This window comes from Semicossyphus pulcher, unplaced genomic scaffold (genome assembly GCF_022749685.1).
Source record: "Semicossyphus pulcher isolate SPU_LCO1_2020_fin unplaced genomic scaffold, fSemPul1.0.p SCAF_17, whole genome shotgun sequence".
NCBI lineage: Eukaryota > Metazoa > Chordata > Actinopteri > Labriformes > Labridae > Semicossyphus > Semicossyphus pulcher.
Window position 1 is genome coordinate 3,388,878 of NW_027211681.1, and position 14,713 is coordinate 3,403,590.

A 14,713-nucleotide genomic window follows, 5' to 3' on the forward strand; every position below is an offset into this window, starting at 1 on the left:
TTTATGGACAAAACAATTAAACAATATAAATCAAATGAGTAGCTGCCCTACTGGAAAGAATCTCGTCTCTGAGGGACACCTTCTTGTTTAAGCGTGAGTGTGTAGAAACCCAGAGAGGGACGGGGGTCCAGGTTGAGACTGAGTGCTAAGTGGAAGTGATATTTTTCCCAGCCTCTACAGCACTGGACTGTGGGTGGCAGAGGCCCTGAGTGTTCACTTCAAACCTCAGGCTGAATCAGACACAAACACTCCTCTTATTTATCAAACAGCCTGACTTTTACTATTACTCTTACTATACAGTGAATCTGTGCCTTCACTCCACTGTGCCACTATATGTTGTTTTGTTTGTTTTCTATATCAAACAAAGGCAGTACATTTAAACCTACAGCAGAGTTAAAGACCCCCCTCTAGTTTTGCTGTCACTGCTGCCTGCCTACAAATTGCTGCGGCCAGAATTACAGTAAGACAGACCACGTCGCCGACCCAGGAAACATCGGGGGAGAGTCTGTGGAGAAAGGTCTGTTTACCTTTGGCTAGAAAAAACCCACACTCTGTGAGGTAAAATAAACTTCATGGGCGTGTTTATGTATCAGAACTGTGCTCTCTTAAAGAGGTTATTGTTCTTAAGATTTCATAAGAGACCCAGGGAATGAAAAACAAATACGTGCAGTATCCATGTTTGTAGCAGATGTGTGTGTGTGTGTGTGTGTGTGTGTGTGTGTGTCTGATTGTGCGTGCTTGCATCACAGAGGACTGTTACAAATCAGTGCGATGATTCCGCTGATAAAACATCCCACACTTTGTTAGCTGAACCGTCTGTCGTGGGGCGCTGAGTCCAACTTCACATAATCAAAACAAGTTCTAGTATACAGGTTGGAAACTACAAAAACATTTTATTCCTCCAACGGTCAACATTGGCAATCTTTAATCCCCCTTTTCTTTCTTGTCATCTCCTCAATTCCAGGTCAGTTTATGGCTAATTATGTTATCCCCATGCTCAAGCTTTTAAAAGGAACAGTTTGACTATTTGAGTCTTGCCTATAAATAGACGAAAAGATCGTTATTAATCTCATATGTCAGGTCAATATGAAGCTAAAGCCAGGAGACATTTAGCTTAGCTTAGCACAAAGACTTCCTGGTTCTATCCTGGCTCCATCTAAAAGGCAACAAAATCTGGTTACTAACGTCTCTGAAGCTCCCATTACATCCTTCTCTTCCCCCTGTCTTGGTATTATCATCGACTCTGACTCAGCATTCAGTTCATTGTTTTTCTCTTATCATCTGCCTATCTGTCAGTTTGTGTATATGCATGGAAGTAATCCAGAAATCCTCTGCATTTGTCTTAACCTAATGGATCTGCCAGCCTGCTCTGGCCCCCTCGTTGCTCCATGCAGTCAGTTGAAATGGTCGTAATCTTTTCCTTCCTTCAGCTGCAAAGAGTTGAGGTTTTCCTCCAGAACACCTCCTGTCATGTCCTACAGATGAAACATAAATAACAGAATACACGTGGGTCAGAATTTCCACAGAGAAAGCATTAAAGAAGTAGATATTTATCCTTAAACTCTTCCATTGCTGTGTCTTTTTAATGAAGCTCCTTCTTGTTAAACTGAACTGAAGTCAGAGGTTATAGAGAGGATAAAGACATTCAGTACTCGAGGTTTAATCATGGAAAATGTACAGAGTTCCAATGATTTGTATATTTTTTGTAATAGTTATTTGACATCTGGATATAAAAAAACCATGTGTGATTGAGTCCAGGTGTTTGTATGTGTTAGTGTGTGAGGCATAGAGAGAGAGAGAGAGAGAGAGGGAGAGGGAGAGGGAGAGGGAGAGGGAGAGTCCAGGTCTGCCTTTCCTCTGACTGTGATTACTTCTCCCAATTCCCATAATTGAGTAATTAGTAGCCCCCATAGGTGGGGTCACTCTTAATTTGATGTTTGAGTCTGGCTAGGTGGTGAATAGGCAGTTAGTGATTTGGCTGCCAGAATAGCTTTTTATATATGTCTGTTAATGTTTATGATAATAAAAAAATAGAATTATCTATCTGTAACAGCTTTAGCTTTAGGAGTTTGAGGCACAAAATGTAAAAAAAAAAAAGAAAAGTTGCAAAAAACATGTTGTTTGCACAAGCATCATGTGATCAAAGATCAGGCTGCTGTCTCGACCCATTTCCTGACGGCCATCTGTGTATGTGTGTGTGTGTGTGTGTGTGTGTGTGCTATGTCCTGTGCCGGGCACACGCCCTTGCTCATTATGTTGTTAGCTTAGATTACAGACCTGAGGGACAGGCGGTCAGAAACAGCAAACATACAACACAGAAACACACGTTTTGCTCACCAGTTTAACACAGATAATGAACGGGGCGGAGGCGTCTCTGTAGTGAACGACTGGGATTTTTGGCTTTGGTCTTTGCTGGAGGGATAAAAAAATAAAATAGTAAATTGGTGATTTATTTGAGTCATAGCTTTGAAGCTAAAATCCTCGTCACTGCTTACATTTAAAACAATAATTGAAGTTAATATCCAGCGTGGTTGATCTCACCTTGGATTCCTCGTATGTGTAAAATCCTTTCTGGATCTTGTTCTCATCGACATCACAAAAAGCCTTCACCTGATAAATGATTCAAAATGAAAGCAATGAAAGCTGGCACACACTAATAAGAGTAACATTTTATTTTTTTTAATTGGGAAGTTCCTTTCATTTGACTACAGAGCTTGAGGAAACCCACCTTCTTCTGATTGGTCAGGCTGAGGCATCGGTACAGCTTCCGGCCCTGTTTTCCAGCGTTCCATATGGTAAAGCTCTCCCATTGGCTGAGGACTCTCTCCTGCAGGAAGTCCACTCGCAGCTTCCAAATAGTTTCCCTGAAAACGGAGATGAGGGAGATGATCAAGGGATGAATGCGAACTTAAGCCTCTATAAAGATCACTAATGCACACATTATATCTTGTTTGTTTAGATCCAAAATATTCTAACTTAAAACACTCAAGTTGTGATTTTTTCTGGTGTTATGTGTTGGACTATTTCTATTTTAGTGTCTTCCTGAAGTCTCTGCTGGCTGGTCTGCTGTGTACGGATAATCGAGCAGTATTCATGTAACTCTTGGCAAGAAAGAAGCCAATTTTCCCAAATGCAAAAACTACTGATTAAAAGACTAAGTGCAGTTTATAACATTTGTGGTTTTCATTTTCAAAGTTTTGGCCACATTTCACTAAGAAAAATACAAAACAGTTCTTGCCAAGTTAATCTGCTTAAATATGGGAACATGGTACTGGCTTAATGATGAGGCAAGAAACATGCACAGTGAGATGTTCTGACCACAGACGGTATAAAACATCTCTAGCGCCCCCTGCTGACTTACTGCAGTATAGGTCATTAAGCCCGCCTCCTCCATGTTAACAGATGGGACATGAGTCAAACTATAAAATCAAAATACACGTCAAATAAATGTTTCTCAAACATGTTTTCTGTCATTATATTTAGTTCTTAACATGCTGATTTACTTTCAAGTGTTAATTTTTCTGACAAGTTTAGTTTTAATGAGTTATTTGATGCTGTAAAAAGGATGATTGACAGCTCTGTTGACAAATACGGCTCCTGCAGCCGGTCTGTTCCGGATTAGCAGAGTAGAGGAGGAACGGAGAGAGAAGACGTAACTAAAATAAAAGGCCTAAAAAAAAAAGCATACATTTCAACTTTTGTGGTTTAACTGAGTTTACAAAGAAATGTATGTTTACCTATATTTCAGCACACTTACTCACTCACTGCCTGTATATTTTACTCATTATGTACAATGTTATCACAACTGAGGTAAATAAAAGATAAAAAAATTACAGAAAATAAGACAGAAACCACCAAAATGTATTGTTTTCCAGATGCCTGCACCTTGACTGATACACACAGCTGTGCACAGGCCTCGCAGAAACACACACACACACACACACAACCTTACATTCAGATATACGTCTTCACGCTCCACCCATGCTCTTAACCCCTTCCTACCACATTTCTCTTCCTCACACACATACACGCGCACACACACACACACAGGTCTAGGGTTGGTATAATGACACGTTCGCAGGGGGTTCTCCACTCTCCCCTTTTGATGTGAGCGTCTCACTGGCTCTAACACTGGGCCTCACATGACAAACAAACTCAAACCCACCACCACGGTGGAGTGCGGGTGGTCTCTGCACAGTCTCCATTCAGGCTTTGATTCTAAGACATGGAAGATACATGGCAGAGATTTACTGTAAACCTTATCTGTATACACATGCTGAGGCCTTCATCCTCCTAATACTCCGCAGATCTGAAGGCAAACACACTTTCACACACTCTGGTGTACATTCTCAAACAAAGCGAGTGGATTAATTCCCATTGTAAACAGTTTTCCTTCATCTCAGTCATTTTTTGCCACCATCTTTACTTGTATAAAAACACACCTCTCACCGCACTGACACAACTTCATGCGTGTTGGTGTGAGAGGCAGCAAGAAGATGAGGAAGAGAGGAACTAGGTGACCGGTGCATGTGAAGGGGTGACAAGAAGTGGGGGAGAATGGAAAGTAGGCAAGGAGAGCTTAAAATAGGCGTCCAAAAATAGACGGATGATAGATGAAGACAGAGAGGAGGATGATGGGTGAAGGAGTGCGTCAACACGTGCAGATATACGAGATGTGGATATACGTAGGGGAGGAAGGAAGGAAGGAGGAAAGGAAGGAGGGATAACAGGAAAGAGGGGATGAAAGGGAGGGAGGTGTAGGGGGGAGGGAGGGCAGGAAAGACCTTCTCCTTTGGTGTGTTTTAGACTTTTAAGGCACACACACCTGCAGACACTTCATGACCTTGCTGAATAACAGGCCACAGCAGGAGGCGCACACACACACACACACACACACACACACACACACACACACACACACACACACACACACACATTCCTGATTCATATGCTGGGAAAGTATTGGGAATTCCAAAATGCATTCCAAAAGTCTCAATACTACGAATACATGCCTGTGTGTGTGTGTGTGTGTGTGTGTGTGTGTGTGTGCGAGAGTATCGAGCCCTGAGAAAATCTGGGATGCCGGTGGGCAGCTGTGAGTAGGTGGAGGATCAACACTGTGTCCAAGTATGTGTGTGTGTGTGTGTGATTGTGTGTCTGTGTGTGTAGCTGAGCAGGGGAAGGGGTGTATGGTGAGACTGACTCTGTAACAGAGTGTGTTGTGGCCTTCTCGTGGTAACGGTACACCAGCAGGCACTCGTCCACTCTGGCCACGCCCCCTCCTTGACGAATACTCTGGTAGAAGAAGAGTAAGTCCTCAGGGACTCCCTGCAGAGGAGGAAGTAGAGTGTGAAATAATGGTTGCAGATGTTCAATGTTCCGTGTTATTGGAGGGGGGTATTTTGCTATGATTTAACCAGTCCAGACCAGTAGAATGTGATGTTCTGGTCTCACGGTGCTAGTTTCAGCTGCTATAGAAGCTTTGGTTGGGTTTGCAAGGAGAAATTAACATTTGTACTACTGCACATGTATAGTGTATAAAACTTTGCAGTCTGACAAACTGCCCCATGTGACTTCACCTGAGTCAGCATTGTTTAATGCTGAAAACAAATGAAGTGAATTAACTGAATGAAGTCTGAAAATGAAAAAAATGTGGGGTGTGGAGTGACGAAGAAGCGACCGCTGTAGCCCCCCTCCTCATGTCTGCTCGAGGCTAGCAACTGGAGGCTACATTAGTAGCTACTAGCACTAAGAAGAATGAATTAAAGACAATGCCTTTGGTTCTGCTGCTTTCATTTGGTTCATTCTTCTTTGATTCATTCTGTAACTTCAGCAAGAACTGGAGGTGAGATTGTACCTCTTAGTTTTGTCCTCGACACATCGGTTGCAGGTTGGACTCAAACTCACAACCATTTGGTGCCTCATCTACAATCGCAATCTACGTAGGGAGATGAGGCCCCTATTCTCAGACATGGTTAATAAGCTGTAAATGGTCAATTGTTTCGCTAATGGAGAGGAAAAGCTGTTGGTGGATACAACAGCAGAACTATTTCAAATGATGTATAAATCTAATGCAATGAATCAGAGGTCATGAACCGGGCTACCATTTCAGATGTTCAAAATCAACATGGAGAGAACAACGAGGCTAAATCAAGGATTGATGATTGGACTCTATTATTTTACTCTATGTAAAAACAAGACAAGGACTCCTTAAGAAACAAACAAACACAGCACACGAAGGCTTTGTGACAAAGTTTTGCATGTGAACTCTCACCTTGCCTCCTTCGTCAAACGGTCCAACCTTCAGGAACCAGTCCTTTGAGCAGAACCATGTGGGCATGATGACTGTGGGCCCATGAGACGTGTACACCTGAGACGCAAGAACAGTTCAGACTATAAACACAGACATTTAAATACAACAATCCAAATCCCTATAAACACATCGGCCCTATAATACTGGGGCTTGTTGAGGGAGTCCGTACTGGTCTCTGTGTAAATTCTGCTCTTCCTGAAAAATCAATGATGAAATTCTTGGGCACCACATGGAGATACTTACTTAGGGAACTCAGGTTAAGTGGCTATTTTCATGTCTTGCTCTATTTCAAACAAAGTGAGTGTGTTGGGTCGAGGAACCACCAGAACGATTAAACATCACACCTTAAAGGTATAATAAGACGTTCTTTCCTTGCATTTTGTCAACAACACATTCAAACTGGACCCCTCCTCACCAGAAGCTCACTCTCACTCTCTCGTGCGAGCTAACACCGACAGCATCGTGGTTACCTTTGCGCTAGCATGCTAACCGCTGTTTAGCTTGTCCTACCCGGTTCGAGGCACCTACCTGTCCAACAGAAAGAAGGCCAACATTTTCGCCTGTCTGAATGGGTCCCAGTTGCTAATTTGAACCACTCCCACACTCACCTCTACGCTGTGATTGGCTCAGGGAACCACAACAGTGCCCCTCCTGAAAACGTCCTGTGCAAAGCATAACAACAGAATAGATGCAGAGGGAAGTGTCTCACAAGGGTCTGCACACACACTAACACATATGTACAGAGGCCCATAAGTGATGATTTATATTATATTATATTTGTAAAAGTCTATATTTTATTTTTCTAGGAACATCCGACTTATTATACCTTTAATTGAAACATACAAATTTATAGTGGGTCACCAAATCCTCCAGAGTAGCTTTAATACTCTATAACAGAGTCTCTGATCTAAAATACAGCATGACCAGTACAACTGAAAACATATAATTACTCTGTGAGTAAGAAAGAGTATGAGTTTTGTTATTTTAATATAAATGTTTAATATTACCATGATATGTAATTAGATTTATACCCTGCGTTTTATCTGTCAACACATCTTTATTTCTTCATATTTTAGCTCCACTTCAAGACACAAATTCAACTTCTCTTTGAGGTTTGAGGTCATAACACCCACATCAGCTAAAACCTGTGCAGGATTTGGCAGATGGCTCAGGGAAATTTCCCACTTGGCTTTCAGGACGGAGACGGAGTCTGCAGAAGTGAACATCTAATCCTGCAAACAAAACAGGTTAGAGTGCAGCCACGTCTGCTGCGCTGCAGGAGTGTGCGCTTCCTCAAGTGTGCAGGGGAAGGACACACACTTGATCTTTGACTAATGAGCTTGTTTTGGCCTCTTTGTCTCTTTCTAACCACAACGTCTTTAACACACACAGGTCCATTTTATGGCCTCTTTAGTTCTGTCTCTCTTTTAACCCTTGACTCATGCACTCCTCTCTCTTCAGACCTCCACCCTTATTGTCCCTCCTCTCCTTTGTGTGTGTTTTGTGCAGTAATGTTGAATCAGAGGGTCATTCCAGGTTGATCTGCTTCTTTGTCCAACTACGTCACTGTGCTTCACATTCTGTGTGTGTGTGTGTGTGTGTGTGTGAACTGAAATACTAGTGTATAACTTAAATCAATCGCAGATGAAAACTGTGAACAACATCTGGATTCAGCCAGGCGAACAGCTGGACATAATCTAGTGAGTTTGTGTACGTGTGAAAGTGCTGTGTGTGTGTGTGTGTGTGTGTGTGTGTGTGTGTGTGTGTCCACCTACGTACAACTCCTCTGCTTTCTGTTGTGATATTGCAACATTTTGCAGATGTAAGCTGTGGCCAATAGCATGAATAAGAGGAATAAAAATGAGTTCTGGGAACCCAGGGGGACAGAGAGGGAGTCGGCGTGGATGTGAGAAGTTTAGGATAACCATATCTAATGTTCTACAGACCAACGCACAGGGTGCAGCTCTGGATCGAGTTAAACGGGCACCAGCCTGAGTAAATCTCTGGTTTAACTCAGTTAGATACTGTTTCTTTACCCTGAAACTGAAAGTGAAGTGAGATAAAGTGAAGAAAGAGAAGAAGGAAAATGAGCTGCTTGTAAGCCTGCAGAATCAATGTATGATCTCATGCTCATGCTCCATGAAACTTAATATCACATGAATATCCTGGAATGTCTGCTAAGGAGTTATGCAGACCGTGTGTGTGTGTGTGTGTGTGTGTGTGTGTGTGTGTGTGTGTTAAGGGGAGACTGGGTCCAGGTTGTCTTGTATCCTTGGTGATAGTGTGTTTTGTTCAGACAGCAACAGTAGACCTCCATCTCTACATAAATAGAAATGCAGCCTGGCTCTGTTATCATTCAGTGATTAATGTGAATGTTTCATACAGAGAGAGTCGACATATGAGCTGTTAATGTGGAATGCAAAGATTTACACTCACTTTAACCAAATGCATCCGGATACTTCAGAATAATTATTACTGATTATCATGTTAATTATTACGTGAGTACTGGAGCTATTTGACCATTATTGGTAGACCCCCCTCCCGTGCACGCAAACACACGCAGACATAAGGAGAAAGTGACACCGATTTACTTTTTCACAACTCTGTTGGTTTTATTTCACTCTCAAATGACATGCTAGTTTTAGTTTTACCAGGCAAAGTTTGCACTTGAGCTAATTTTCGTGTATTTTTTGAAGGAGTTCCTCTCAGAACTCTTTGACGGCTGCAGAAGTCTCTGCATATTTAATGGCTGTTAGCAAACAGCTTTCAGATGCGCTACAGCCACCCTCTGGGTATTTTTAAGATGAGACAATAGTTACTTGAACTTTTTTGAATTTTTATAAATTAATGACAAGTCGAATATTCGAAATTCATGACCCCTATTTATTTTGTCATTTGAGATGGTCTGATAAGAGGATAATAAGGTCACAACTTGTTATCTCTTACAACTTGCAAAATGAACTTTATATAAGTGATCCGTCAGATATCAGAGACCGTTTACCAACAACAAAGTTAACTTATGAAACCTCATTATTCACGAATGACAATCAAATTAGAGCTTCCAACTTCTGCTCAGTCAGGCTATTACTGGGATGGTACACCATCAGTCATAACATTATGACTACTGACAGGTAAAGTCAATAATATTGATTATCTCTTTACACTGGCAGCAAGTGAACATTTTGTCATCAATGTTGATGTGTTAGAAGCAGGAAAAATGGGCAAGTGTGACGATGTGAGCGACTTTGACAAGGGTCAAATTGTGATGGCTAGACGACTGGGTCAGAGCATCTCCAACACTGCAGCTTTGGTGGGGTGTTCCCGCTCTGCAGTGGTCAGTACCTACCAAAAGTGGTCCGAGGAAGGAAAACCTGTGAACCAGTGACAGGGTCATGGTTGGCCAAGGCTCATTGACAGCTTGCTGAAAAAATTAAAGCTGGTTCTGATAGAAAAGTGTCAGAACACACAGTGCATTGTAGTTTGCTGTGCATGGGGCTGCAAAGCCACAGACTGGTCAGGGTGCCCATGCTGACTCCTGTCCATCCCCGAAAGGACCTGCAATGGGCACATGAGCATCAGAACTAGACCAAAGAGCGATGGAAGAAGGCGTCCTGGTCTGATGAATCGTGTTTTCTTTTACATTATGTGGCTGGCCAGGTGCGTGTGCGAAGCTTACCTGGCACCATGATGCACTATGAAAAGAAGGCAAGCCGGAGGACGCAGTGTGATGCTTTGGGCAATGTTCTGCTGGGAAACCTTGGGTCCTGCCATTCATGTGGATGTTACTTTGACACGTACCACCTACCTAAACATGTTGCAGACCAAGTACACCCCTTCATGGAAACGGTATTCCCTAATGGCAGTGGCCTCTTTCAGCAGGATAATGCGCCCTGCCACGCTGCAGAGATGGTTCAGGAATGGTTTGAGAAACACAACAACGCGTTTAAGGTGGTGACTTCAAATTCCCCAGATCTCAATTCAATCGAGCGTCTGTGGGATGTGCTGGACAAACAAGTCTGATCCATAGAGGCCCCACCTCGCAACTTACAGGACTTTAAGGATCTGCTGCTAACGTTTTGGTGCCAGATACCTCAGATCACCTTCAGAGGTCTAGTGATGTCCATGCCTTGATGGGTCAGGGCTGTTTTGGTGTAAAAAAGGGACCTACACAATATTAAGGAGGTCGTCATAATGTTAAGGCTGATCGGTGTACTGTAGATGTCATTTGGGTTGGTCTGCCATTCTTTGACTTGTAAGTATTTGGCCTGTCATACCAAACACTCAACAAGTTATATAGTTCCAACCCTGCAGCCAGACATGGATCAGCCAATTATTGGCCAGTGGGCCCAATTAGGGTCATCAAACAGCCAAAAAAGGAAACACATTGTCATACGTAACCCTCTTCTACACCTCATCATCTTTTCTGTGTGTGCAGCATCTCTGAAGATAATTTCTGGGAGCATACAGCCAAAACATTTAGGCATTTTTGTCTCTGTAGACACCTGCATAAATAACAGAATAATTGATGGTTGATTTTGATTTGTCAGATTCATTCAGTCCTGGTACTGTCATGCTGACCTACAGGGACACGTGAAAAGAGCACAGCCATGATTTATGTTATCAGTATGACCTTTGATCCTACTGTGACAAGTCAAGATGTGTGCTGTGACTATTGTGGAACATTGAGTCATAGTGACCCCGAACTCTTTCCTCCTGGCCCTCCATCATTTTGCTCTGTTGCATTTGCACAGGAAAGTCGTGCTCCACCTTTTTTCTCTTATTTCTTATGAAATCTAATCTCTTGGATCGAAGACGCTAAAGGCTAACTTGTATGTTCTGGTAATGGATTTGTTCAAAATACTCTGGCTTTAGTCTTTAGTGTGTAAACAGTAGTTCAGTATAATGAGCACTGTACGTTAAATTATCTTCATCATCTGCACAGTAACCTCAAAGTACTTTTCTGTCTGTTAAATGAACTTTCCGCTGCCAACAGTTTCCCCTACCGAGCACGCTCAGCACACAGCTGGCACTGTGACCTGCTTCCTGTGGAGGGACGGACATGAACAGAGAGGTCAGGACTGATGCCACGTCCTCCACGCAGTCCGCGGCCACATTTCCGTGGAAACTGCAGACGGCAGGTACGTATCCTGTTTCTGTCTGACCAGGCTGCTGCCTGGTACATGACCTCTCACACACAAACACACTGATGCTGTATCGAGCTGTGGATAAACTAAATACCTGTGTGATGAGCTGCTCCTGTGTGATTGTGTTGATCCAGCGAGTGTAGCGCTCAGTGGATCCCTCTGGAACCCTCCGAACTTTACAGCCAATCAGCTGTCAGGAAAACACAGACACACATGTCAAATGAGCATGTTGCCATAGCAGTCACTATTAAGTTTTGTGTATTCCTAGGTTGGTATTGACTTCAAAGATTGCTACCACATGGTTTTGATGGCCTTCAGAGGGGAGGAGAGGTTATACAGGACCACATTTTTGATCCAGCTATAACACTCAGAGGCAGCTTGTTTGTGCACGGCAGCAAGCCTGCTGTCTCCATGCTGTCTCCCTCACTTCCTTCACACACACGACCTTTAACCTCTGACCTGGCAGGCAGCAGAAAGCATCAACACCGGATACTCACACTGTTCTGCATGCCAAGTGCACTGAAGCAGACACATGTAGAAATACACACCCTCACTCACACAAACAACATGAATATTTCTGATCTGAAGGGAGGGATTGGTCAGATGGTCACAGGGGGAAGAGGAGGGAGAGAAGGGAGGGCAGAAGAAGGGAGAAGTGGTGGCTTTAGAGGGTAACAGAGAGAGAAGGATGTGACTAAGTGAATATTTGAGGGGGGACTTACAGAGTTTGGGTGGAGGACAGAGGCCTCATACTGCAGACGGACTCTTTGGGGCAACATAACGTCATCCTGGAGATCAACAAATAGCGGATTTAAACAGACATGACATGTTACTTATAGTACAGTATTCATTATCATGTTACAACAAATAAACAGGTTCCTTTGAGACCAAAATATAAAGCATTTGTGTTCAGTTTATTTTGTCCTTATTTTACTTGTTCAATGTCCACTGTCTGTCTGTCTGAATACATTTTTGCTGTCTATTTATGACTTTCAATTTGCTGTGTGTAAGATTTGGCTCTTTAAAAATATTATCTTCTTGGACTTTGTCAAAGCATCAGTGTTCTTTCTTCCACAAACATATCACACAAAATAGAGAGCTACAACTAAAAGTGTTCATTTCGGTTTTAGAGGAAATGAACAGTTTTGAGAAGTAGGAGAGAAAAAAAAGCCAAAGAGGAAGTCGAGTGTTTTCTGAGAAAAAAAATCTCATTATCAGTCGTTTCATTCTCTATTAGCAGAAACGAGTCTTTCACAGTAACATAAGCAGAAAAAAACAAATAAAAAATGAACAGAGATCACAGATTTAGATGTTGGGGGCATTGATTTGTAGTATTGATGATTAAGCATCAGAAGAACAACACACACACTGTTTTAAAGGCGGAACATACACACATAAAACACACACATATTGTATATCACACACTGCTCTGAGCTCATTAGTCATGTGTTCTGACAGGTCCTTCAAACAGTCTCTGAGCTGCTGGGGTCTGTGTGTGAGAGTGTCACTTTCTGTTTATTTGGACTAAACATTATCGTTTAATTAGTTTGACTCACTACTGTTTGTGTTATGAAAAATATGTGGACAAAAAAGTTAAACACACACACAAAACACACACACACACACATACTTACCGCATCCTGAAAGCACAAGTACTGTCCACCACTCTGAGACACAGCCTGATTCTTTGCATATCCCACTGAAAGACAAAGAACAGTGTATGTTTATGTACGTGTGTTTTGTGTGTGTGGTCTTACATTTGTAAATCCCCTTACCGCTGATTATTTCCATTTGCCCACGTGTTAACATCATACAACCAACAACCATTGAAAATGTGACGACATTGAAAAAAAAAATACAGTCACTGTTAAAATAGCAACCAAAACAATGCAACAATGGATTTTGATTTATCTAAGTAGAATGACCTTTGATGCTCAAACTTGAAGCAACTTTTTGAAAAATCTTATTGAGCTTTTTTTTTTTTTTATAAAATAACTGTCTGCTCAGTTCCTTTGGTTTGTCTATTTCCTAATTCAGCCTGTCTGGCTTCACATATAAATAAATAACTAAATATACAGCTTATTTTTTATTTTAATGACACTAGAGGGCTGATGAAGTCCACTGACCTCCTCTGGGTTTAGCAGAGTTGTGACCTGAGATCACTACTAAGATGCCCCTCGCCTCCAGCCTGTCCCTCCAACAATCCACCACTTTCCTGGAGTCATCCTAAAGAACAAGCAGAGCGCAGATTTGAACTTCAACTTAGAAAAATCCCACTTTCATATGTATCTAAATATACAAACAAATAAACTTACAGTGCTTGCATCGTCAAAGACAGAGAGCTCCATGGTTCCAGTGAAGTCTTGGTGTGATATGGCCTGCAGACACTCATCCAACCAACTGGATGCGTTGTACATCGGCATAACAATACTCTGATGACACAAAACACAGAGACTTACAGTGAATGCATCATATGAATGCATGTACAGCCATGCAAACCCTTTTAAGAAATATACTGTATACAGTATTAGCATCAGTTCAGGGAGTCCATTTGAAAAATGAGTAAAACTGCTATAATGACACTTCTTTAATAAGTTTTTTTGTGGGACAAATTGTTTGTATTGGAATGCAAATCGTTAAGTTCACACTTAATGAAGCCAGAATGGGAGTTGTCCAGACCGGACCCGTAACTGCCTTTATCAGCTTTATGTATTTTCTTTTTCAGATGAGTACATCAGCTTCAGCTGCCTATGGGAGACTGTCAGTCTATCACCCACCACATCTACTGCACTCCTCTCCTCTTCCCGCCCTCCCGTCGGTGTTTCCGCTTCATTCTCTGCGGTGCGGAGCCGCTTCGGGGGGTTCATGTCCCCGTCCGTCTGCCCGGAGGGTCTGCTACTCTTCCATGTGACCGTTAGCCGACGTTTTAGACAATGAAATATGAATTTGAACAACTGGTTGAAAAACAAAGAAGCTAAGGCAAATGCATATTTAGAAATACAAGTGACGAGGAGTGTCCCACGCGGGCAACACGTGAATAAAAACGTCAGTAAACACTAATTTTGTAACTATTGCCTTGATAAAATAGATTCAAGTCAACATAGGATATCTACTGTTATATGCTCTGAGCATTTCAGTGACGGTAAAAGTAACATTTTTAGCAAAACGCCTTGTCCGTACATGCAGCGAGCATGATAGCTTCTCTACTTCCGCAAACAAAAAATTCCAGACGCTCATTGGCTCGTGCAAAACACGG

The 14,713-nt window shown here is 42.3% G+C and overlaps 1 protein-coding gene across 1 annotated transcript; it reads right to left on the minus strand.

Moving 5' to 3' along the window:
- Positions 1-571: 571 nt before the first annotated feature.
- Positions 572-14,346, minus strand: b3gntl1 (UDP-GlcNAc:betaGal beta-1,3-N-acetylglucosaminyltransferase-like 1). Its single transcript, XM_069666188.1, has 12 exons — positions 14,235-14,346; positions 13,773-13,889; positions 13,584-13,683; positions 13,092-13,156; positions 12,180-12,245; positions 11,552-11,647; positions 6,275-6,370; positions 5,204-5,328; positions 2,729-2,864; positions 2,542-2,610; positions 2,338-2,412; positions 572-1,475 (listed from the first exon to the last, which is right to left on the minus strand). Exons 1-12 carry the CDS (start codon positions 14,322-14,324, stop codon positions 1,395-1,397), a joined length of 1,116 nt encoding a protein of 371 aa, XP_069522289.1. The 5' UTR covers positions 14,325-14,346; the 3' UTR covers positions 572-1,394.
- Between the last annotated feature and the right edge of the window lie 367 nt (positions 14,347-14,713).

Excerpts from the sequence above, each read along its gene's own strand:
- b3gntl1 (XM_069666188.1), bottom strand. The coding sequence starts at position 14,324 with ATGAACCCCCCGAAGCGGCTCCGCACCGCAGAGAATGAAGCGGAAACA. Across the intron at positions 13,157-13,583 it reads CTCTGCTAAACCCAGAGGAG|TGGGATATGCAAAGAATCAG; the intron begins GTCAGTGGACTT and ends TTTGTCTTTCAG. Across the intron at positions 2,611-2,728 it reads GCCTGACCAATCAGAAGAAG|GTGAAGGCTTTTTGTGATGT; the intron begins GTGGGTTTCCTC and ends ATCATTTATCAG.